At 40.9% G+C, this 25,239-nt stretch overlaps 1 protein-coding gene and 1 pseudogene across 20 annotated transcripts in view; one reads left to right on the top strand and one right to left on the bottom strand.

The window, feature by feature from the left end:
* The window catches only part of CD28 (CD28 molecule), an 84,802-nt gene that overhangs the window by 38,000 nt on the left and 21,563 nt on the right, over positions 1-25,239 (top strand). The window contains exon 1 of one of the 20 annotated variants that reach the window (XM_024564145.3): positions 12,084-12,255. The exons of the other annotated variants lie outside the window; for them this stretch is intronic. Within the exon in view, the coding sequence (XP_024419913.1) occupies positions 12,201-12,255 (55 nt within the window). The 5' untranslated portion in view covers positions 12,084-12,200. Of the gene's footprint in view, positions 1-12,083; positions 12,256-25,239 lie in introns of those variants that run through there. 20 annotated transcript variants of the gene reach the window in all.
* Positions 16,984-19,830, bottom strand: LOC112307971 (SWI/SNF complex subunit SMARCC1 pseudogene; annotated as a pseudogene).

The following is a 25,239-nucleotide window of genomic DNA, read 5'->3' on the forward strand; positions in this document are numbered from 1 at the left end:
ATTGACATCTGTAAGAGTGGGAGTACTTTCTCAGACATAAGTCCAGTGTTTGAACTTGTTGCTAGGACGTCTATGGACTTTCCATATTCTATCCCAGGAAAGAAATATAACTTTTCTTTGATGCTACGTTCTTCTTTAGCCAGAAATACAAGGAAACCACTGTTTGCTGTGGGGTTTTGGCAGAATGCTGAAGTGTGGCCTGGATCGGGGAACCCACAATCCAAGAATAAGGCACCATTTATGTACAAAATTGTTGAATTTGGGTAGAAACTAGGTTCAGCTATGTTTGTGAAGCCACTGTCTTGCAGGGTCAAAAAGAGCTTATTTTTCAAGTAAGTGTGTTTCACTGTTTACTGGCAACTCTACCAAAATAATTATTTCCTGTGTGGGTCACTGGGAGTGAGGTAATCCCAAGGAAAATGTTCCATTGTGTTTACTGGGCTGGGCAGTGCGGCAGCTCCAGACCTTCCCTTAAAGCAACAGTAATCGTGTTGAATGGTTAAGTCTCCCTCCCTGGGAGGGAGATTCATTTTCTAATTGATACTTTCAGGATCTTGTGAGATATGGCAAATGTGAAGGTACACACACACATATACATATCCGTGAGTGCCCTTGTCATGTGGGTTCATTTAAATAGTTTTATAGATATTTTAGAAAGACAATGTATATATGAGCCAAGATAATGCTTTCTGTTCCTGTCAATGTAAAAACAGAACTGACTTTGTACAAGTTACTCATTTGCTTATCTGTCTTGGACCACTTGAGGGCATGCTTTGTTTGCCTATGCCTCCCAGCCCATAGTAATGAGCCTATCGCTGAGTGCAATGCTATTACTCATCTGAGGATGAATATATGGCTTTCAAAGGAAATGAATTTCAGAGAGGGAAATAATACCATAGAACTTGTTTCCCTGGTACGATGACATCAAGAAGAGAGAGATTTCCAAAAAGAGTGCCTGGCCAGCTAGGATTAGAGCATTCCTGAGGTGCCAAACTCCATGTTTCCAGAGAATAAACAACTGTACTTCCTACTGCCATCCTCCCTGGAGCAGAGAAGTAGGCACAGAGTTATCCATACCAGTTGTTAGAGACTGGCACAGCAAGTATGGGGAACTGTGGCAGCTGGATCAACAGGTGGCAGACAGGCAAACTAGGCCAAATAGGATACCACTTCTAGTCCATAGAGCAGAGGAAGGCTTTTGAATATACATCATCTGATACTTTGTCTACTTTCCATTGTTACTCTGATATAGGAGCTTAGTGTGTACATTACAGATTATAGAGCTGTGTATTATAAGAAAGAATGTTCATTACTGATTAATTCACTCACCAAATTTTTATTGAGTGCCTACTGTATGCCAGGCATTGCATTGACACTGAGATACGTAGGTAAACAGGCCAGATATGGGGGTCCCTTTCCTTAAGAACTTTAGCCTCTAGTAAGATATGGACAAAAGCACAAACATATATATATATATATATATATAAAATTAACAAATTGTGGTTATTTATTTTTATCTTTTTATTGATTTTTTTGAGTGTACATGCGAGAGAGAAAGAAACATCAATTGATTGCCTCCTATCTGCACCTTGATGGGGGATGGAACCCATAACCTAGGTATGTGCCCTGACTGGGAATCAGACCTGCAACCTTTTGGTGTATGGGATGATGCTCCAACCAACTGGGCCACCTAGCCAGGGCAAATTGTGGTCATTTAAGAAAAATTACCTGGATATTGAGGCAGGGAATAAAAGAAGTATCTAATTTACATAAGGTGGCCAGAAATGACTGTCAGGTGGAGGCATGAGCTTTGGAAAGATTGAAGGGGAGGAAAGAGCTCTTGAAGGGGAGGAGAGAGCATCTATTCCAGATGGAGGAAAGAGCTCTTGTGAAGGACCTGACACCTAAAATAAGCTGGTATTTTAGAGCATAAAAACTAGTGCTCATGTATCTGCAGTGGGGCGAATGATGGGGAGCATGTGCCATAAGTGGCAGAAATCCTCCAGGGATTTTTGGATCTACTTTCAAGGACAGAATAGCACATGGAGGATGTGGAGTGCTTGCAGAGTTGTCAGGGGGCTTGACATCGTTATCCAGAACAAGGAGTCTGGGCTTGAGTGTGGTCCTCCCACTGTGCGTTGCATCTCATCTCAGCACAGTATGTCCCACCTGGCTGAGTACAGCGAGCACAGCGGAAAGCTGGAATTCATCTAAAATGAGGGAGCGAAACAAGTGCAGGTGGAACTATAAAGCTTATGATTCTGGCTCAAGTTGCAGGCCCAAATGAGAAAATCATGGTTGGGAGTTGCCATCCACACCCAGTAGGTACTTGGAACTGGAGGCTAAAGAGAATGCTGATATTGAAGTGAACTTTCTGCTCCTGATCTTTCAGGATGGAAGACATCTGAGAAGGGTCCTTTATGAGTATCATTAAGATGCTATCAAATTCTAGTTCATATTGTAGGGCACGCAGTGCTTGCGTGTGTGTGTGTGTGTGTGTGTGTGTGTGTGAGAGAGAGAGAGAGAGAGAGAGAGAGCCACCTGTAGGTAGACTGACGCTGATGACCACCAGATGTATTGGCTTATTCAGGGATGCTTTAAGCAGGGGGTCTGGCATAATCTTGAGCAGGAAAAAATTATATCTTCATTTTCACTAACATCTCTAACTGAAAGTTAGCATTTCAATGATATATTTTAGGCAATAAACCACAATAATTTTAGCATCAGTAGAAAACACAGATATTTTCATATCACATTATAGTTGTTTCAGGTATCTCAAAATATCACTATGCTTATCAGTAATTCAAAATTATAGTAGTTATCACACCATAGCTAGATCTTGTTATTTAATGTACTAATAAAGCACATTTATTACTACTGATGTTTTTAAAAAGGTTTGAAAATTGCATTTCAGTACTCTGGTTTTCTTTGCAGTCCTATGCATTTTATTGTTTGCATTTCAAAACATGGCCATGGGAAAGGTTTGTAGGCTCCCAGACCACTAAGCAGGTCCTTGACATAAAAATTTAAGAACTGTCACACTTAATGGACAATCTTACCAGTTTGATGTATGTAATAGGAGGGTGGGCCAAGCTAGCCACACGTCCACTTTCATCTGAGGCATATTTGCATTCTGACTGAGTAGAAAAGGTGAAGAGGCAATGAGTACTTGTCAACCCCATGTTTGTGAAGAAACATGCATATTTTTATCCAGTTTGTAAACATATTCAGAGGCTGAATTTCTGAGAAATAAAAAGATGGATAAATCAAGAAAGACAGGAGAGAGCTTTGAGAGAAAGTACCCATAATCTTGGGTACAAAGAGTACATTTCCACCCACCTTTGCTAAGTAAGTAGAGATCTGGGAAAAGAACAAACATAATTTTCTCAAAACTTTAACCTTCAGGGGTCTAGGGAAAGTCCATTCAGCCAGCCCCAGCCTTCCCCATTCCTTTGGGCTTTAGCCTTAGGGTCCTCAGAGGGGACCTCTGTAAGCACAAGGCAGATCATTAGCCAGCCTGCCACCTCCCATGGCTTAGCCACCAGAGGGATGCTATTTTTAGGAAATCTAATTTCTGGCAGAGACATTGCACCCAGCAAGCCCTGAGAAGTCAGCCTGGTTTCCCAAAGGTCTGAGACGCCATCCAGGGATAAGAGATGCCTTCATGCCCCCCTGCTGAAAGAGATGTTTGTTCACTTTTAAAGAACTATTAGAAATCGAATTTAAAGCTCAAGAGGCCGCTCACTTCCCACCATCCTCCACTCTCCATCACACAAACTGAATAATGTTTCCTGAAGATGTCTCTCCCATTGATTCACATTGTCTAGTGGAAGCTCATTCCGAAGCAATGGTTTAAGGAAATGATGGTTTAATGGCAAACAGCGAGGAATCAGAGAAATCTGCAACTCCCCCAAGATCGCAGTCTCAGAGCTGGAAGAAGTGTGCTTCATTCCCTTTCTGCTGCTAAGTAGGTCTTGTCTATAAAATGGACTAGAAAGAATGGCTCTCACACAGGGATTATACAAGATTATGTGCGTGAATGGAAAGTACCTGGTCAGAGCTCATTAATCTCTAACTGCTATCACTTCTGTTTTCCTAGACAGGTGTGCTAGTCTCAAAGAGGTTTCCTCCTTTTTAATTAATAGTGAGGTATTAGTTTATGCCAAGGCCTATTTCTTATCAACTCTTTTCTTTCCCCTACAGATTATTTTTTCTCTTATCTCTTCAGTCTTTCTCTCTGTGATGCCTTCCTTGCTGGAGCACGAAAACACGCTCACCTGACCTTACATATCCCTCTGTCTCCTGCTGCCTTCTATCCCAAACTTTGGGACCTGTCTTCTTACAGAGAGCTGGTGTTCTGTTCTGGGCCCAGTGGTAGGTTAGTGGTGAGGACTCTGACCTTGTAGGTGGGGCCTGTGTTTTTCTGACAATGTCTATGACTGATGGGTAAATATGCCTAATTCTGGGGTGCTTGCTGTGGGCGCAAATCTTAACCACATTCTCTGGCAGTACTCTATCAGTAATATTTGCATCTTCATCAGTATGACTCCTTTCTTTCTCAGTCCCCCTTATTAGATTTAGTGCTGAATTAGCAGGTAGAAGGAAGTAATCTGTTGGCCTCCTCAGACCCCAACTGTGGAAAAAAATGTTGTAACGTAGTGTGGGGGGAAAGCAGCTTAAGACCTGAGCTGTGTTCATGGCTTTTTTATAGTCCTGACCAGGGAGCAACAGAGAGCCATGCCTATCTACCCCCACCATTTGCCCCCTTCCCATGCTCCCATTGAACCAGTATGAGGTCTCAGAGATCCCATTCAACATTGTGATTCAGGCAGCTGACATCAATCAACTGGAGTTGATGTAAGAGATTAAACCTTTCTGAAAGCCTGGGTCTAACATGCTGGTGCCTTCTAAATCTGTAACAGCAGCCCAGACCTGTGTGCTGACCCATATTGTGGAAGTGCCTCATTGTTCTCAGTACAAAGAGCAAACTTCTTGCCATGGCCTGATTGCTCCTGAATGCCTGTCATCTCCCTTGCCTCTGCTCAGAGTTCCTTCTGCTCCAGCCACATGAAGCTCCTCATAGTTCTCTCAGCAAGCCATGTACTTTAAAGCTTTCGAAATATGGTATATCCTTTGCTTGGAAGGAAAGTCCCTTTCTTCCCTACTTCTGGTCTGGCCAGTTTTGCTTGTCCTCCAAATCATAGCCTCCCTGCCCCGAAAGCCTGTCCAGGCAAGTTAGGGGCTTCTTCCTCAGTGTTTCTTCCATACTTGAATTCTCTGAGGACAAGGGGACAGCCTTGATTTCCCTGGATGCTCAGGGTATAGAACAGGCCTTCTCTATTGTGGGCACCAAACATATGTTTGTTGAGTGAATGAGTGCATTTTCCAGCTTGCTGTATATAGACTTTCCTACTCTTGTTTGTTCTGCATTGAAGGCAGCTAAAGGATTCCAGTTTTTCTAGAAGAGTGCTGGGACAATTCGGCACAGCAAAGCTGGGCAAATTTCATCCAATGAACACCAGCATGAGAAATCAGTGCAGATTAGATTCTTGATGACAATGAGATTTCCTTGTGTTTCAATCTCAGGGATTGAGTTTGGCCCCTCACTGAATGGAACAATGACTTAGGTTTCAGTCATTCTAACACTGAGCACCTGTGATATAAAGGGAGCTGAGTGCTGTGACAACAACTGTAGTCTGGAGTTTTCCTCAAGACCATGAATAAAAGACATCTCATGCACTGTGGTGTTAATGGCTATTTCTGGATGAATTCTTAGACAAACACTAGATTTGTCTGGGCCTTGCCTCAGGAAATAGCCTCTTATTCCTGCTCCTTACTGTTACCATTGGGCTTCTTGTAACATCTGTTACAGCTTTCTCCCTCCCCCTCCCCCCTCATCAATATCTCTGGGAGAAAACACAAAATCTTCAGTTTTATCACCTGTACTCACAGGAGGTTAGAAAATGTTGTCAGTGCGTGTATGTATGTGTGTGTGTGTGTGTATCAAGATGTAGAAGTATAGTGACTTAGAGAGGAAAGAAAGGACTGCATTTTCCAGAACATAAAGAAGACCTTCAGACTTAGAAACTTGGCATATTTTAGGTTTGTACTATATCTGGCACATAGCAATGCTTAAATGAATTTTAGCTGCAATTACTATTATAATCAGCAGTAACAGGATCCAGAACTTGAAAGCAGGTCGTTTTATAGCAAATCAAGTGTGGGGAATATGCTCTCCTGGCTCTGCATTCTCCATAGGAAGTAGAGATTGTATGTATTAGCTGGAGTTCACCCAAGCTACTTTTGGGACAAACAGGATCATGTGTTTGGAACAGAGGTCAACAGCTGTTACTCCTCTGTGGCATTCCGGAGATGTGGACAGATGTATGCAGATTGACCTTCCTTATTCAGTGAGTGTGGGAACTGGTGGAAAAAGGGGAGGGGGGAGGGAGCCACAGCCGTGGGGAGGGTGAGAAGGCTCCCACAGGGGCTCAGTAACATGAGAGACCATGGAAAGCAACACTGAAGTTAACAGTTTTATTTCCTGGAGTTTCTATACTAAAAAAACACGTTAGGGGATGAGGGCCTTTAAAATTTTTCTGAAGGGAGGAAAACCAGGCTTGACAGTTTTCCCAAGGCCAGGACAAGATTGTACTTCCTGAAGAGGTCAGAGGTTGCCTCTTTACCAGTCCACTGATTGCACAGCAGGGAATAGAAGAGAGTCAAATCAGGTTCCATACAAGATGTGGAGTGAAGTACATTCCTTACCTTGCCCTTCCAACCCCAGTCATATTTAATTAACATTCCTGTTTGTAGAAAACATCCAAATGTCTCAGTGGCTTCAAAAAATTAAAAATTCAGCCCAACAGGGCCCTCGGTACATGAAATAACACCAGCAAAAAGGCAGGCAGCTGGTCTTCCATAAGACCAAAAGAACATTGCTCTATGAGACCATTCAATTTCAGAATAAAAAGATTTGAGAACAGCATAGTAGACGCTTCTGATAACAATATCTTTGGGCCCTAAGACTTGTAAGTTTAGATCGCCACAGTGGCTTAGCCAGCATCTGCGTGATAATAAATAGTCTTTCTCAGTCTTTAATGATGGTGACTGATGTTTTCTGTATCTGCTACTCCCCTTCTGCTTTTTGCAGATTACTAAGTGAATGAATCTACTGTCCAGAAACTGCCCTAGCGCCAGGTCAGCATTGCCTAGGCACATGATGGATCCTTGCTGACAGTGCACGAATTCCTCTAGGATCTCATCAGTATCGATTCCGTAGGATGATGTCAAAACTACACAACTTTTGCTTCATCCTCTTGATGGGGGGCTGCATGAGTATCGATAGGGTCAGCAGAAAAGCAATGAGAACTGCATCCTCCAGACTGAAGGAAGATGTTGCAAGTCACACAAAGAATTCTTGCTGAATTTTTATGAAGTTGGTGCTAAAGGTCAGCTGTGCCTATCAAGAAGATACATTCCTCCTTAAAAACCTTGTTCCTAAGCACTGCATTATCAATCACATATTCCAGCTGTTGGTTGATCGGGGTTGCATTTACTTCTGCCATGATGCTCGAATCTAGCGTTTACTTTTTAAGTCAGAACAAATCAAGTTTAAATCTCTGCTTTCCTACTTGCTGTGTGATTGTGGGTAAATTACGTAACCACTCTAAGCTTCTGTATTCTTAACTATAAATGGAGATATTAATGGTACCAACCTCCTAGGGCTGTTGTGCAGATTAAATGATATGACGCATGCGTCATGCTTAGCACAATGCCTGCTTGCAGGAAGCCTCCAGGAAATGTTAGCTACTGCTTCACCCACTTGGAGCCATAGGCCTGCCTCTCTCTCTAAGTGGTGGAAGGTTTTAGGTAACTGTTTTAAGCTACTTTTCTTCTCATATTCTTCTCATGTAACCCTTGATAAAGCCTCCTAGATTGTTCCTGCAAATATTTCTTTCTGTAATATTTGTTTACTCAGTAGAATTAGTTGATAAAATGGTAGTTATTTCTTGCTTTTTTCATTTCTTTCAGGTGTAACGTAATTTTTTCAGGCTTTGATCCTGCTGGTTTGTTGTAATATGCATGGCTTTCTTAACCCTCTTTGTGTATTTTTGGAGTAAGTTTTCCATACCAACAGCTGGGATAATACCAATAGCTCAAAGAGAGAATCTCAGGCTTTGTTGTTTTCCCACAACCACCATGTGAGCATTTGAATCTCTGTGTGACGGAGCTGGAAGGAAAATTAGAAACTAAAATAAAGGCAATTTTCTAGCTGGAATTTAGACCAAAGAAGACATTATCCTGGTAGGTGACTCAATAACAGTTGAGAGAGCCCAAGGGCTTCTTGTCATTGACTGCTTGACAACTGTAATTCTTATAGGCTCTTCAGTGATACTTTGTAGTTTATACTGGTGTATGTTATAATGAAAGAGTGTGCCTCACGGAGGAATACTATGCTAATTTCTAAAACAGAGTTCTCATGGTACTCATGCTATGGAGCAAAATCAATTCACATAAACATATTGAACTTATATTCAATGATCCATTTTGGTTGATCCAACAAAATTTTACTCAGCCCCTTATAAGTGTGACATGAAGACTCATTAAGTCATTTCTATCCTAAGAGTGAAAATTCATACATTGTGTGAGATATGAACAACTTAATATGTGAGGTATTACACAATGTGAGGAATTGAGGCTATGACATTCTAAGATCATATGGCTACGAAGTGGCCCAACTGGGATTTGACCCCTAAGCCTGTGGGACTTCAAGTCCTGTGCTTTTAGCCACTAGAATTCCCCGAAGTTTTTTTCCCCCACACCAACTAATTCTTTGACACCAGTGGTTGTCCTACAATTTAATTTATTTCTGACCCCCTTCCTGAAGCTATTCAGGAACCCAACTAGAATCACCTCATTAGAACAAAAGATGCTTCCACCAGCCAGGGAATTCCAAGGCATTTAGGAGCTCTGTGGCAGGAACTGAGACCAAAGACCAAATATGAAAACAAAATTCTCCTAGAACCTTTATTGATTAGGAAATTGTAAAGGTTTTAGGAGCTTTTGCTAGAACCAAGGATGAAGACAATATTATATCACAGTATTATATACTCTGAGATTCTTTTTCTTCAGGGTCTTAGCCCCAGGCTTAGTTCTTATTATGTTTCAACAGCCTATAGAATTTGATCATTTGTATTATATTTTTCTTTGACAAGCTATGTAGTCAGGACTTCAGTATACTTGTTGATTGATTAAGGTCATTTGTTTCATCACAATGCACATGTCCTTGAGTTTCAAAATCATGTGTGAATTAAAAAAATCTGAAATTCCTCCAGAAATATCCAGGTTTTATCCAGGTTTTATCTATGTTTTTTTATGAAACATAGTTTGATTATATCTTTCCAGCATCTTGGGCCACTAGCTCTTTTCCTCTCCACACGCCAGTCACACAGGTTAGATGCTTCTCAAGGAGAATTCTCAAGGAGAATCTCATGATAATGCACATTTCTTATTCTTTTGTCCAGAAGGAATTTGTAATACTGGAGCAGCTTGGCAGTAAGGAGGCAAGGCAGCGCTGTGATTATGGTATAGCGGTTCAAGTTAGAAAGATCTAGATTCTAATGCTGGCTCCACTGAGACTTTGCAACTCTCTCTTGGAGTCACTCTTCTCATCTGTAAGATGGGGATAATAATAGCATGTTCCTTAAAGGTTGTATGAGTATAAATTAGACCAGGCGTGCAAAGTGCTTGGTACATAAATTCCAGCTATTGTTATTGTGGGGGAATGCAGTAGAGTCTCAGTACTCTGTGCATGGATGGCTTTAATGACCTTTATTTCATCTTTATCATTTCTACTTATTAGTATATGTGAATGCCATTGAATTTCAAGAGCAAATGTGAAAGGACCCTGATGAAATGATTAGCTTCTTTAGTGTGGCACATGTTTATAAAAAAGGAAGTCAAAATTTATATTTCCTTTTACTCTAAAGAATGAAAGCCAAATAGGGTTAGTCAAGTAATAAAATCAAGTACATTTAATTATTGTTTTGTGAGTTTGTATAAATTAGCTAACCTCCCTGGACTTCAACTTCCTCCTCTGCAAAATAAAGGAGTCATACCATTAATTACACTGTTTCTTTCCAGTTAAGTATGATGCAATCAAGCACCACCATATACATAATAATACTAACAAGAAGCTACACAGTTATCTTTTATATGCTCAAAGACAGTTATTAGTTTTCTTTTTAGTCTTTTGTTATTAATCATAAGGAAATTTGGGAAGTCTTTCTTTCTACTGTACATAATCTTAAACTCTATAATGAATTCCAGAGCCTTTCTTTCTAGATCTGTGTGGACTGGTTGCTCCAGAATAGGGGAGAATGCTCTAAAAGGGGTAACCTTTTAGAGAAGGGCACTATGCCTTCTTTAAATTGTCCCCACAAAGACATCAGGCCCTGGATAAGATATAGGTCCCCTTACCTGGATAAAGGGTCAGAGCTAGGAATACTGGGTCAAATTCTAGAAGTGAATCTTCTCCAGGACTAGGGGCATAACTTCATTATTTACCTTTAGTTCGGAAGTCTGAGTGGATCATTTTCAAGGACAAATTCCTCCAAAGGACAGAGAAATGTGTCAGTGTGGGAGGTTCACAAAGACTGTGTTTGTGAGAAAATTGTAATGTGGACAAAAGGGGTCTCTCAGTAGAGGAAGTGCTTTTTGTCTGTCATTCAGCAGATGAGGAGGGAAGGACTTATAGCTAGGTCATCAAAGATATTCACTGTAGTGTTTTAAAATAGTAAAAAATTGGCAACGATACTATGGGATTCTTAAACAATTTATAATAATGATTATAGGATAGAGTATTATATAACAATTACAAATGATGCTTATAAAGAACACTTATGTGTTATGGGAAAATGATCCAGATATAACAGATAAGGGTGTATATCTGTTTGAAACTATAAATAAGACATGATATCAAATATGTAAAAATCTTAATAGAAAACCACATGGAAATCAATGGACCAGAATATTAAAAGCATTTATATCAGGATGGTAAGATTATGAGACAGTTTTGTTTTAATGATTATTTTTAACATTTAAAAAGGTAAATGTATCCTTTTCTAAATTTCCTACATGAAATATGTCTTACTTTTACAGTCAGAACAGAAATCAATACAAATTGTCTTTAAAAAACCCCACATATACAAACCAAAAGCTAGAGTAATCATATAAAACTCAGATTTTCAGGAAAGCAGAAAAATTACTGGCAGAGTTTTGAGCCAGGTGCCAGAAGAGCCAGGTGCCAGAAGATGAAAGCAGAGTTGGCCACACCATGGGATGACCCTAAATGCAGGAGGCCTGACCAGCGGGAGGGGCTGAGGAGGTGTGGTGACAGGCCTCAATGAGCCTGCTCTGGAGCCTCTCTTCTTGCCTGTCACTTAACGTTCAGTGATCCTTGAGGGACATAGAGAACATGTGATACCAAAGGGCTTTGGGTCACCTTACTTCCCCACTAAGGACATGTGAGCTTATTTGACACCCCCTTTGCTTAGGGAACCTCCTCAGTAGGCTGGCTGCTTGCAAGTAGGGTGTGTTTCTCAAAGTGTCTAGAAGTGAGCTGGGGAAGAGGCTTGATATAAACTAAGGAAGGTGTGTTAAGTGCTCCATAGGGCTACCTATGTCCAACATAAAGGTTCAGTTCCTAATATTTATGATTCCTTTTAACACTGATATGGATGTTTCCCAAATCCTCAATATAATTCTTACTGTTGTCTTTTTGACACAGTCTATCCCCATCCTATGAAAATTTCTCCTCTATCAGAGGCTTTATTCGTCCTTCAGAATACCTTGTTTGTCTGGATTCCAAGTCCCAATTTTTCACAGCTCTGACATCTGACTGTAAAGAGTGATTTTAATGAGCCCATTATAGAGTGACTGACATTCTTTTTCTGTGACAAGAAAAGGCTGCCTTTAAAAGAAAAGTCTAAAGTCATCAAAACAAGGTAATATCCTGTGTGAAACAATGCTTTGTGGTTTGAGTATGTGTGGTTTGATCATGTGCCCTGAGAGAAATAAGTTGGAGGTGGCTGTGGATGACGGAGACTCTTGGGCCTTGGCAAGTGCGTCTTCAGCCCACCTCACACTTTGGGCTCCTCGGGGAGGAGGGGCTGCAGCCCTGACCCACCGTTAGCGCCATGATCCTCAGGCTGCTCCTGGCTCTCAACCTCTTCCCCTCCATTCAAGTATCAGGTAAACAATTTTGATTTATTTCTTCCTCTGAGTTTTACTTTTGAGGTTTCCATTTGGTTTGATTCATTTTGAATTTCAAGCAACTTGTGAAATTTGGGTATTTGAAGTGTGATTTTGCTATAAAATGGTAACCTATTATTTAGAAGCTCACCAGTTCTTAGACTACATGATAATATTTTAATGAACATCTTTTGAAATTAAATAAAATTCATTTAACTCTTAGTTGAAAATGTCACATATATGATTTTTTTAAAAGAAAACTACTATAAGCAGTTTGGTTCTGAAAGCTCTGGAATTAGACTGCCTGGCTGGGTTCATTATCACAGATCCTTTTCTTACTAGCTAAGCTCAGCCTAGTGTTTAAACTCTCTAAGCCTCAGTTTCCTTATGTGTAAAATGGGGATGATAATAACCTCATCTCAAGGTCATTGTGAGGATAAATTGATATAATCAATGTAAAATGCTTAGTGCAGACAGCTCTTGTCTAGCAAAGTAAGTGGTACTTATAATTACTATGTCTGACAGAGTCGAACTGGTGTCAAAATGACTTCTGGAGTCATCACAGAAACTGGAATGATACAAATGCTAATAAATTTCTTTCTTTCTTTCTTTCTTTCTTTCTTTCTTTCTTTCTTTCTTTCTATTTCTTTATTTCTTTATTTCTTTATTTCTTTATTTCTTTATTTCTTTATTTCTTTATTTCTTTATTTCTTCCTTCCTTCCTTCCTTCCTTTTTTTGATAATTGGCTGAAATAGTTTTTTTAGATTAAAATCCTACCCTCCTGGTGTGGCTCAGAGGATTGAGCACTGGCCTGCGAAACAAAGGGTCACTGGTTCGATTCCCAGTCAGGGCACATGCCTGGGTTGCAGGCCAGGTCCCCAGTGGGGGATGCCCAAGAGGCAACCACACATTGATGATTCTCTCCCTTTCTCCCTCCCTCCCCCTCTGTCTAAAAATAAATTTTTAAAAAATGAAATCTTTAAAATCCTTTAAGTTCCCAGTGATGATGATGAGGAGGATGACATATCTAACACTATTAGAGAACCCCATTTCAGATGAAGAAATGGAAAAGGAGGAGAGTGCTAATAGGCCCAAGGATGTATAGATACCAGTTGTTGGCACCAGGGCCTGATGCTACAGCCTGTTCCCTTGAGCATTATGCGAGCTCACCAAACATGATGTGGTTTATAATTTCATAGCTCTAGATATATCCAAGTCTAAATCATCTTTAAAAAATCCCAATTCCAAACAGAATGAACTCGTTGCTTTTGTGGGCTGGAGTAAGGTGTCTGTTTAACTTATTCTCAGAGTTAGAAAAGGGTCCTGCTTGGCTCAAAAATTGGGCTGATAAGGGTTGATAGGCATGTTTAACTATAGTTACTTTTTTCCTTGGAGATACTTTGAAAAGACAGTATCTTTGGCTTTCTTTCTCATTTATTTTGGTGTGCAAAGACTGCATTATTTGTTGTTCTTAAACATCATGTGCACGTGCTTCGAAGGGTATGATTTCCCAACCTGCACAAGTACAATAGTTACATATATACCCATCTATTTTGTTGTCTGATGTGCCAGCGCGAACATTTACAAATTGTGTGTGTATTTATAAAAGCTGTTCATATAAGGAAAGGCTGGTGATGAGACAAGTTTTGCCCCAGCATCTACTACCAAGCATTTAGAGATACTAAATTCATTTAAAAAGTATCTTTAAATTTATTTTTGAAAGGTTTTTAAACTCTAATTTTAAGGGATCTTTAAAATTTATTTTTAAATAATATTTAAAATGTCTTAATTTATTAGTCAGTAAAGAATGGCAGAAAGGAAAGAGAAGGCTCACCCTGACAGAAAATTTAAAGGAATAATTGTACACAAAATACTGTTCTGATGTGTTTTGTGAACAATCATCTGTCATCAGTTCATTCACTGTCCTTTGAAGATTTTTTTGGTAAGACTCAAAGCTCTGTTTTTTTCTTTAGAACATCTATGCAAAGGGGGGGGGTAGCTAAACAAGCAGTTGGAGGGTTCACACATGCAGAACCTTTAAAGTTTTCAACTTAAAAATACATCTGCCTTTCAAACACCAAATCACCCTCCTAGTAACTTTTCCGAGTTGATGCTGAGTGGCCATCTAATGAAGTAGGAAAGCGGTCGGGGTAGAGAGGGCACTTTTGAAATGCTTCTTCCAATAGGAGAACTTATGAGAAAACACAATGACAACATGCACAAATGTAGGATCCATTCTGATCAACGGTGCAAACCCTTTCATGTGCTCTTTGTTTCTCTGTACTCACCCTCTATGAAGAAATGAGAAAGAGAGGAAAACTCTCTGGTCAAAGTGTAATTGTCCTCCCTAGGATTGTGAAAACTACTGGTATGTCTGTGTCGAGGTGCATGTGTGTGTGTGTGTGTTTGTAAAGAATAGTTCTTTTTTTCCACTAATTTAATAATCCTAACTCATTGGCTCACAGCACAGCTTAAAATTCTAAGCAGTTTAAACCTAGCCTGATTCTTTATGATTTTAAGGACATTGTAGAAAGATCTTTATGGCTAAATTAAAGAAGTATGACTTAGGAAGTGTGAGGAGATCTTAATTTAGACATTTCCTTTACTAAAGTTACATGTTTTCTACCAGATTTGGATAATTGTGCAACTGAGATCCACAACAGAGGATTTTTTTTGGACGTCAGAATATGAGTCCAACTTGGTACAGCAGGCCCTTGAAAGGGCCAGTGATTGATGATGGAAGGGGTGGGCATGTGATGTATAGCATCGTTCATAGATTTGCAGCCAATATTGGTTATTTTCCAGAAAGCTAATTATTCGGCATGAAGGCAAAATCAGGACCACCCCACTTTTGTTTTCCATGAGAGTGTTTATTTTCATTTCTCCCCAAGCCTTAGCAAATAAACTGTCAAAATGGCCAGTTTGAACAGGATTGATTTCTCCAATGCTGCTGCATTTCTCTCAGCCTTTCTTTTTCTGAGAGAGGCACAGAAGGCAGAAAAATGGTATTTGATCATTTAAATAATCAGCAAAGCACAATAATTTAAAACTTTATTTTTAGTTCAGCAAATGACCCCGCTGAGGTAGCTGTACACAAAAGGACGTGATTTACTTCTCAGAGGAAAGTGTTTGCTCTGAGGCTGGACTTGGGAAAGGAACGTAAAAAGACGAACATCAAAAATGCGCTGTAATCAACAGACTGCTGTATCTATATGACGATCAATACACCGTAGCCAGTTTTTCTGACTGGCAAAAAAATGATTGGCTGTTTTGTCATTTCAAGTGATCTTACAAAAGGATATTTCAAAAGTATAGATGTTGCTTGAGAATTTTATTTTCTCTACTGCCGTACCCTACAACAAAAACTACTTTTTAGTTTTCTAAAGGTAATCATCCAGAAAGGACTTTTAAAGCCAGGACTGTAAAATTAATAGATCAATATCAGAAAGTAGAATGAGTCATTTTCACAGACAGATTAGAAATAGAAATGAATCTGTGGTCCTAACTTTGAAGCTCTCACATTTGAACCTCTGCTCAGGGTGGGGAGGGGATCTCACCGTTTCTCTCTCTTTAGACATCGACCATCCTCCTTCTTAACGTCTTTGTTCTGTTATCATGAGTGTAGAAATTCCACACGGCTACCACTCAGCTGTAATCCTGTGTGAATATCTTCCTCGGAGTAGTTCCTGCATGAGGAGGGCACTAAATTCCACTCCCTCTGCAAGATGTAGTGTGGGGTCCTGCACCCCAGCTGTCCTAAGCAAGTTCTGTGAGCTAAAATGTTCAGCACTATCTACTTACCTTTCCCCCTCTTTTTAAAGTTTACTTTATTTTACTTTTTAAGAGGGAGCAAAAGAATGCACACAGGCAGTGAATAGTGAGGTTGATTCATTGGGTGGCCATTGCTCTTGGACCCTAAAACTTTCCTGGCTAGTCCCAGGAACTAAGGACAAAGCTCACACTGCCTTCAGAAAAACAAAAGCACCCACCCCAATCCAACAATCTGCACAGGGAAGCAGACCTGTGGGCCTGGGGAGGGAGTGGACCTGTGCTAATGCATGTGCTTTCCCCGCCCAGGTGCTTAAGGGTGGGCTTATGTTCTGCCATGCAGGGTGGAGGGCCTCACAGTCCTCACTAGGGAGAAAAAGCAGTGGAGGCCCTAACCCCATCGCTTTGAATTTTGGCGTATCTACTTGTGGCAAAAGTCTCATGAAACTTCACCATCAGCCCCATTATTTGCTCAGATAAGCAGGAATAAGGTCACTTATAATGCCTTAAGGTTTGTCCCCATTGGTTATCCCCTCTGCCCATCACCATTTTTTGGTGCCTATTAACTTCGGATGCTCTCCTTTAAAGCAAAAATGACGAGAGAGGAGCGAGAGAGTGAGCGAGAGAGCGAGAGAAGAGGACTAACACATTATCCACAGAGGCATAGGACAAAGCGAAAAACTGCAGGAGAACAAAAATAATAGACATAGAATACCCACACCAGGACAGGGAAGACTCAGGTTATTTTTAGCATAACCAGGGACACTGTCACCAAGACTTCCCCTGAGTGTTGGCTAAGGACCTAACACAAGGGGAGTCAGGGCATGGACACGGGTGGCGTGGGGAATGGGGAGAGACGGGATATGTGAGGAGAAAAATCCTGAAGGAAACCCAAGGAAGCCGAGGAACCACTCCAGCTGGTTTGGTGCTGGGCGTGGGCGTTTGTGGCATTTTCCAGGTTAGGGCACCTCAGAGGCGGGTGGGCCTAGAGCAGGAGGCGGAGGGACTCCACCTGCAGGTGGCTGCAGCTGCTGTTGCTGCAGCGGCGGTGGAGGGCATACATGCTTTTAGGTGCTGTGAGGATCACCCAGGGTCCTAAGATGTTTCCCGGGCATTGGCAGCATACCAGGAGTGGTAGAGCCACTCCCAGGCAGTGGATGTTGGCCACACTGGTGGGAATCAGGCGGCCTGGCATGGGCAGCCCAGGCATCATGGAACCTGGATCTGGTATCTGACCTGGCTAGGGCGTGTGGGGTGGTGGCATCTGGTGCTGCGTCAGAGAGTAGGGAGCGGGCTGCTGGTGAGGCGTCATGCTGCGGTGCCCTGCTGCTCCCAGCGAGGCCAGGCCAGGCCCGCCTGAGTGCTGCTCTCCCTGTGGAGGGTTCTGCCCATGCTGCTGCTCTGCATAGTTCAGCTGCTCCATGTGGAACTTCTAGCATTCAGCAAGCAACTGCTGCCTCTGTTGTTGCAAAGCCTCTTTCTCTCTGCCCATGATCATTTCCAGTTCCTCCAAATGCAGCCAGGTGCTTGACTTTGGTTGCAGCAGAGGCAGGAGCAGCTGCGGCCACAGTGGCTACCTTTCCTTCAGAAATTTCATGTTCTATGACTTTCTTGTTCCCAATATCACTTCTTTCTTTACAACTGCCAGTGAGTTCCTTTTTCTCTTTATTCTCCTTTATCCTCTGGTTTGGTATCCTCACTAACTTCACTATCCTGTTCCTTCTTGCTATTTTTTTCATTGACTCTGTCTTCTGCTTTATCATCTTCATTCATTTCATTCCCCCCTTTGTTTTCTGCCTTCAGCTCCTTCAAGCTTTTCTGGCTTATCCGGGCTGTGCCTGAGATGCAGCTGCTCTCCTAGATGGGATCCACTTTCCCAGAGGCTCGAGCAGCTTCTTGTACTTTCTTGACATGAGTTTCAAGCAATTCCAATGGTCCCTCCTCCTGGGCCTGAGAAAAGTCCTCCAAAGCTGATTTTGCTGCTGCTGATGCCACACGGGGGTCCACCACAGATGTCAAAAAGGCCACAGTGCTCATTGCTGGGTTCCTTGACTGACAAAGGGGACAGGCTGGTAGGTACAGATATGGATCCTCAATGGGAAGCCTCAAAAGAGTGGAGGATGCATTCAGCCTGAGTATGAAGTCCAGCATGTACCTAAACTTTGTTCCAATCATCCTTACACATCTCCAGTATCCCCAGGCATAGCAGGGTCTCCTGCTCAGTCCAATCTCTTTCAGCACTGGCATCTTTACTCTTTGCTCAGGTTTTCTTGGAGTAAATGTCAGTATGGAGACCAAAGTTCTGCAAATCAATCAGTTTTTCCTTGTTCTTCTCAGGAAAATGTAACATCTGTTGAGCAGCAGGGACCTGAAGTGATCAAAGATGTAGAGGCACAAGAGCAGAGGGGTAACAGCAAATACACTGAAATGAAGAGTAGGAGGAGGACCCACTGCCATGGGTCAACTTGCTGGATCCACTCAGTAATCAACAAGCTTCCACTGCACTGCTCTAAGAAGGCGTGAACCCTCACCATAGCACGCACACCTCCAGTCAAGTTCCCCTGACAGGCAGTGCTGGTCAAACAGTCTTGTGGGTTTAGGCGATATGTGTCAATCATAAAATTTTGTATGCCAAGTATATCTCTGGAGTCTTGGAATTGTTTTTCCCATTGAAAAACTCAGGAACAACGCACCATTCAATCACATGAATACAGTTATAATCAAACCACGATGCTTAGCTAGGAATAGTGATGTGATCGGTCTTCTCTGTTACACTATCTTTACCAGGGTCAACTGACTGACTGATCACCTTTGCTGGGATCTTCACCTTCCTTTCCTTCTGCTGTGACTGTTTCTTCATCCTGCTCATCTAGATTGGCTGTAGTTCCTCCTTCAACAGATGTATTTTCACTATCTTTTTTCGGATTTACATTTTTTGGAAGTACCACTTCCTCTGTGTTGGGTACAGTTGTTGGGTCTTTCATATCCTTGGTAAGATCTTGCTCATTTTCCTCTTTCCGACTTCTGTGCTTCCCATAAGGACTAGCTTGGCCTTTGGTTCTGTGGGTGTGGAAGGTAGAAGGAAAGGCAAATGCTCCCTCTTTTGAGCATTAGCTGATGCTTTTCTATCTCTTCTCTCTGGACTTCTGAGTAGGTCTTCATTTTTTGTTGAAATTCGCTATTGAAAACTCACAGGCTTCCTATTCTTGTCTACCTTATAATCCATTCATCCATTCATCCATTCATTGAAAACATCAGTGTCCCAAATCCATTTTGCATGAATCTTCCATGCCATTTCTGGAATTGTGGTTCTTCAATTTCCTTATCAACATCATTACTATGGACCCAAGTATTGTAACTGTTCTGGTAAAATCCTCAATGTCTTTTTTCATCATGGGTCTCAACCACTCTTCATCTTCATGTGAGGAAGGATACAGATAAGTGTGGTGGAAAGATTTGACTCCTCATCAGTAAATGTCCCTTGATGTCTTTTGATGGTATCTTTCAATTTGTTAGCCAACTTCAGAGCAATGTCTGGAATGAGATAGATGTTGGGTCTGGTCAGACAATTCCTCCACAACAGTGTTTTCAATGTTCATAAACAACATCTCAACGTTACGGTCCATTCAGGATAGATTCAGTAGATCAAACCTCAACCATCCCTATTCATTTTTACACTTGTAAGCAGCCCCAAGACTGTGACACAAAGTGCCTCCAGCTTGTTGGGTGAAGGCCGGGTAGGTAACATGGTTCCCAAAGGCGTCTTCCTGGAACTGGAGAAACTGCACCATCAGCCCAGCCAGCATTTTATCTGAATGGTGGCACCTTAATGTAGTCTGTACGTGTCACCATTCAGATTACATGTGTTCATGTCTTCATTCCTGGAAGAGAAACTGCATGATGGGAGAATTTCTTATAACTTTGAGCTGCAACTTTATCTCTGCATCATCACGACTGTCACCTTTTTCATTCGTCATCATCTTTGTTATCTTGGGGACTGTGGCTGCCAAGGTACCCAGGTTAATGGTTCCTGATGGTGACATCAGAGTCACCCACTCACTGTTCACTCTGACCTCTGATCTAATCGTGAGCCCCCTTCTGTAGTATCTGTGTCACTTTTTTGACTCAAATCCTCAAAAGAATGTACTGACTACAGCAGCAACTCCTATTTATTACTCACTCATTCACACAAGAACCTGAATTATTAAAATGTCTCACATTTTAACAATGACATAGATTTCCTTCTTAAGAACTTAGGTGGCTGTTTGACTTTTTTTTTTTTTTAACTTTCTGAGAAGGTAAAGCGTTGTGCTTGTAATTGCTGAGGGGACTTGACATATACATTCTCTCAATGTATAGAAGAGGAAGTTATGTTGATAGTTCCTAGAAGATGCTTATAGAAAGATGACATTGCAACGTTTCCTGGCAATTTTGGATGCTTTTAGGCTGGACTCATCTTACTTAGTCAAGCTGTCTCCCTTCATATTCTAATATGATTCTAAACCTTAATACTGCAGCTTCCTTCACTGTCTCACGCACCTGCATCCTGCATTTATGACTTTCTTGATACTGTTTCCCTCTTGAAATTTCCCTTCTCCCCTTTTCCACCCAACTAAATCCTAATTCTCTTTCACTTCATGTCCTTAATGTAAGATTCACCTCCTTGAAGAAGCTTTTTCTGGGTATTTAGCCTTCATTATAAACTTGTAAGAGGCATTTAAATGGGAGCATAACTTAATCTAACAAATAATTATTAAACCTGTTGTATTTTAACCTGTATTGAGTCTGAGGGAAAATAAAAAGAGGGAAAGAAATATAAAGACTTAATTAGCACACAGGAACTGCTTGTGTAGTTAATCAAGGTCTCTCTGCTTTCATGGACTTTACAATCTAGTTGAGGAGACTATGTATATATAATAGGACATAACAGCTGGAAACAGATAACACTTGGAAGTCCCCTACCTCACACACCATTTGATGTCTTAATCACTTTGCATATATTATTCTTGTAATCTGGAATGTCCCCTATACTTCTCAACTGAAGAAACCTTCTCTGGGACCTCAAATGGCAAAACAATGGATTTCTTTGTTCCTCAGGGTTCCCAAAATTATTGTTATTGTGTTCACACATTTGTTTTTTCCTCTAGACTGTGAGCTTCTTGTGTGCAGGGTCATGTCTCATTCATCCTTAAAATCTCAGTACTATGCAAAAGTGCTGGGGGCATTGTAGATGTTCAATATTTGTTGATGGAGAAAATAGATTAATACTAAAGTGAGGAAGCATAAAATAAACACTTTAGTGAGATTAACATAGAATAGTTAGCCTTCATGAAGGGTTGGGAATTGAGCTGGACTTTAAAGAAAGCCAGGATTTAAATGAATGATTTTATTAATAGTAATTTGCGGCTAACATTTATTTTGCAGTCATAATGTGCCAGGCACTCTTCTACCTGGCTTTCCCTGTACCAAAACATTTATTCTCCCCCTAAATCCTATGAGGTAGTTTCTATGATTAACCCCATTTTCTATGGGGAAACTGAAGCATGGAAGAGATACAGCAACTTGTCTCTGGTCATACAGTTAGTAAGTGAGTAAATCCAGACACTCTGTCTCCAGGGTTCATGTCTTACCAATGCTATGTTGTGTCAGGAAGGAGGCACATGCAAATAAAGAAATTAAACCAGGCGTATTGTTTTATGTTCTTGGAACTGATGGCCAGTCTGAATGTGTGGAGATCTGGAAAGGTAGTGTAGAATCAGATTGAACAAAGGATTGAATATTAATAACAGAAGTTCACACTTCATTTTAAGGCATTATGAAGAAGATGAAAGTTTTGGAAGCAGAAGTGCTTAGAATACATATGGTTTTGGAGACTATTATCAAGGAGATTATGTTATAACACTCTGTGGCTTTACCAAGATGAGGGTATAGATACGGACTGGGTGGTGAAGGTGGGACTAGAAAGAAGTGATTACTATGAGAGAGGTTTGAAAGCAGAAATTCCAGGACTTAGGACCTAGCTTTGGATCAAGGCAAAAGAGAGGGAGGGATCCAGAATAATGCCAGGATTTTTGGTTTAACAGAGGAATGATGGTATCACCACCTGAAATCAAGATGTTGTGACACTGAGTTTTGGAGGAAAATAGTGTTTAGCTTTAGACATGTTCAGTTTGAGGTGTCAGAAAAATGTCCAGTACAAAGCTGATGATATAGGAACTGGGTAAGAAGAAAAAGAGGTCTGGTTAGGAGTCATGGTTAGGAAGAGAATGATTGGCTAGAGAAGGAGACAGAGAATGTGTTTAGAGAGGCAAGGGGAATGAGGCTAATGAAGCATCATTAAAATCAAAGGAGAAAAGAGTTAAAACAAAAGCCAGTAGCTAATAGCATTAATTGGACAAGGGAAGGAGAAGTGAATAATAACTTGGGAAGGCCACTGGTTTGGCTAAAAGGAGGCAACTCAGGACTTTTGAGTATAGGCAGAGTGGTAAGGGAAATAAGACTTCAGAGGGTTAAGAAAAAGAGCAGGAAATTACTAAAGTGGAGATGTTTAAGAACCTTTATCACCTATACTGTTTACCATGGTATTTTGTACACAGCAAGTATGTAATAAAAGTTTGCAAACTGATGGACTTTATTATGCTTGACATGTGGAAGGAACAAAATGCTGGTTTCGAGTGTGTGTGCATGTGTGTACTATTGCAGGCTGGAGGGAAAAGAGAGCTATTAGGGAAGAAAGGAGGCGGGGGTAGAAGGAAGAAAGGAGGATGGAGGAAGTTTTCTCCAGAAGATGAGGAAGGAGATGATTTGGAGCATGGGAGATTAGAGAGAGGAGGACAAATATCTGAGAAAAATGGGGAGGAAGAAAGGAGATTTATATATGTGTTATGTTGCTGTGTTAAACTTTCATTAACAAGGGCCACTGGGTTAGTTCATACCTTCGCTTTGATGCCCATGCATACTTTAAATTTGCTTGAGCCTTCAAAAATACACACTGTGGCTGGGTGTGGCTTCAGCTCATGGCTGAGATAACAAGGTCACAAGGTTCAGACCAACCCTGCCCAACGTCATGGGCAGGGCTCCATTTTCCAGTCAGGAAAGTTCATCTCAGCATCTCCCGGTGTTTTTTTGAAACAAGGATGTGGCTGCTTGCCCTTGGCTTTGGAAAGGTCATATCTATTATGTTTTTTACCTTTCTTTTTTCAAACTCAAAAGCTTAAGCAAAAAAATTTTCAGTATAGGAGGATGTGATCAGGAGTTTTAGTCTGTTACACTGTGGCACAGCTTTTCTAGGTCTTGGTTTTCTCATCTGATAGGGGGTTGGGCTTGAAGACATCTCAGGTCTATTTCTGGCTTAAAAATGCTTCTTTAGTGGAATAGAAAAGCTCTGGCTTTTATGAGGTCTAACAAGGCAACTCAACCACCCCATTCCTTTGTAGATGCTCTTATGATCTAATAGAGAAAATACAAAGAATTGCAAACCAGCCATCTAGCAAATCTGGAGAGATTGCAAACCAGGAGTTTTAGATACTAATATGCTTAGAAATGACTACAGGAGTTTAAGGGACAATATTGTCTTTGCTCTCTCTCCCTATTTTCTTGTGTAATGTTAAGATTCAATGAAGCAATTATTTTCAAACTCCCATGCCGTGTCACTTACCTAGAAGATTCGGTACGTGCCAAGGTGATCCTGATTAGGCTCTTTGGAAATGGAAGATTTAGGGAGAATGAAACAAAGAGAATAAATGTACTCTCATCTTTTTTACAGAGTTGTTTTGAATGAAGGCTCAGAATTATTGGTGACTGAGGAGGAAAATAAAGTTCCAAATTTGGTTACTGGATTAAAATATACATTTGGAAAATAATATATTAATATAGGAAGTTCCTTGATACTGTGGGGTTTCTTTCTATTTGTTAGCTCAATTACTATCATAATTTATGTAGAAAACTAGAAAACCCTGGTTACTTACTATTTGGACTATAGGCATCTTTCTAGGATAATAAAGTTTAATTTTTGGAAGTAGTTGAGTAGTTATGGGTGTTGGTACCTTTTTCATACAAGTTAAGGTGCTCTGCCATGGTGTCCTCTTAGACTGTCTTTTTACTTTTAGGAGCTGAGAGGACCATTGCAGCCTTTTGAATGATAGGAGCTGGGTCACATCGCACCCAAGATTATGTTGCTTCATGTTTAGGAAGTTTCAGTCCTAGACTGCTCACACCCTGCATTGCTGGGCAGTGTCTCTGAGTGGTAGGGATGGATCATAGTGTAGGCCATGGCTTTTAGCAGGTTTAATATTAACTGCCATCTTATTAGAGATGACATTCCAATGTACATATCTCTCTATGACTTTCTTGAACTCTAGTTTGAGATATCTAACTCTTGGACCTTTTCTCTAGGATGCCTTGCCTGCCACTCAACACTAACATATCAAAAACTGAACTCAACAGCTTTTTTCCCAAATGTCTTCTATTCACTTATCTAATTTTGTCAACAAGCACCTCTACTTTTGTTCTCACCCAGCTCGTGTCCTCTATGTCATTTTTGATTCCTGTTCTTTATCACCAAGCACAACTGAGCACCAATGACTTGTCCATCATTTCCGTCCCACCTCTGCAGCTCACATCAGCACTCTTGCAGCAACCTCCAGTGGGTCTCTGCCTTCACTCTAGCCTCATTCCAAGCCACTGTATTCTGCACTGATATGCAAACACCCCAAGGCACTTACTTAACTCATATGTCTTCAATGTCTTCTGTTGCTGTGCTAGTAAAATACATGTGTCTTTTCTTGGCATTAGAGGCCCTCCATGATTGGTATCAGCCATCTTCACCTGCTTCCCTGTTAAGTAAATGGGATGCCCTGCTTGTCTCCAGTAAACTAAAAGTCCTTTCCTTCACTTTAGCCTGTCTAAACTTGCCTCAGACATCATAGCCCAGCTAAAGGCTAACAGCTTCCAGAATCATGTCTTCCAGAAACAAAGTCTCCTTCATATGACTGTCAGTGAATCTCTATAGGGCTCATGCACCATACATGGCTTTGGAATGTAGCTAATTGTTTACCTGCTTAAGATTTCTCCTAGATGGAAAAAGCTACATCTTTTACATCTTCCCATCCCCCATGAATCTAGTACTAAGGTCCCATCATTTATTTGCTGAATGAGTGCATGACTTCGTCAAGGCAGAAGTTAGAATACTAAAGAAAAATTTTCTGACAATTCAA

This window comes from Desmodus rotundus, chromosome 2, assembly GCF_022682495.2.
Source record: "Desmodus rotundus isolate HL8 chromosome 2, HLdesRot8A.1, whole genome shotgun sequence".
In the NCBI taxonomy this organism is placed as follows: Eukaryota; Metazoa; Chordata; class Mammalia; order Chiroptera; family Phyllostomidae; genus Desmodus; species Desmodus rotundus.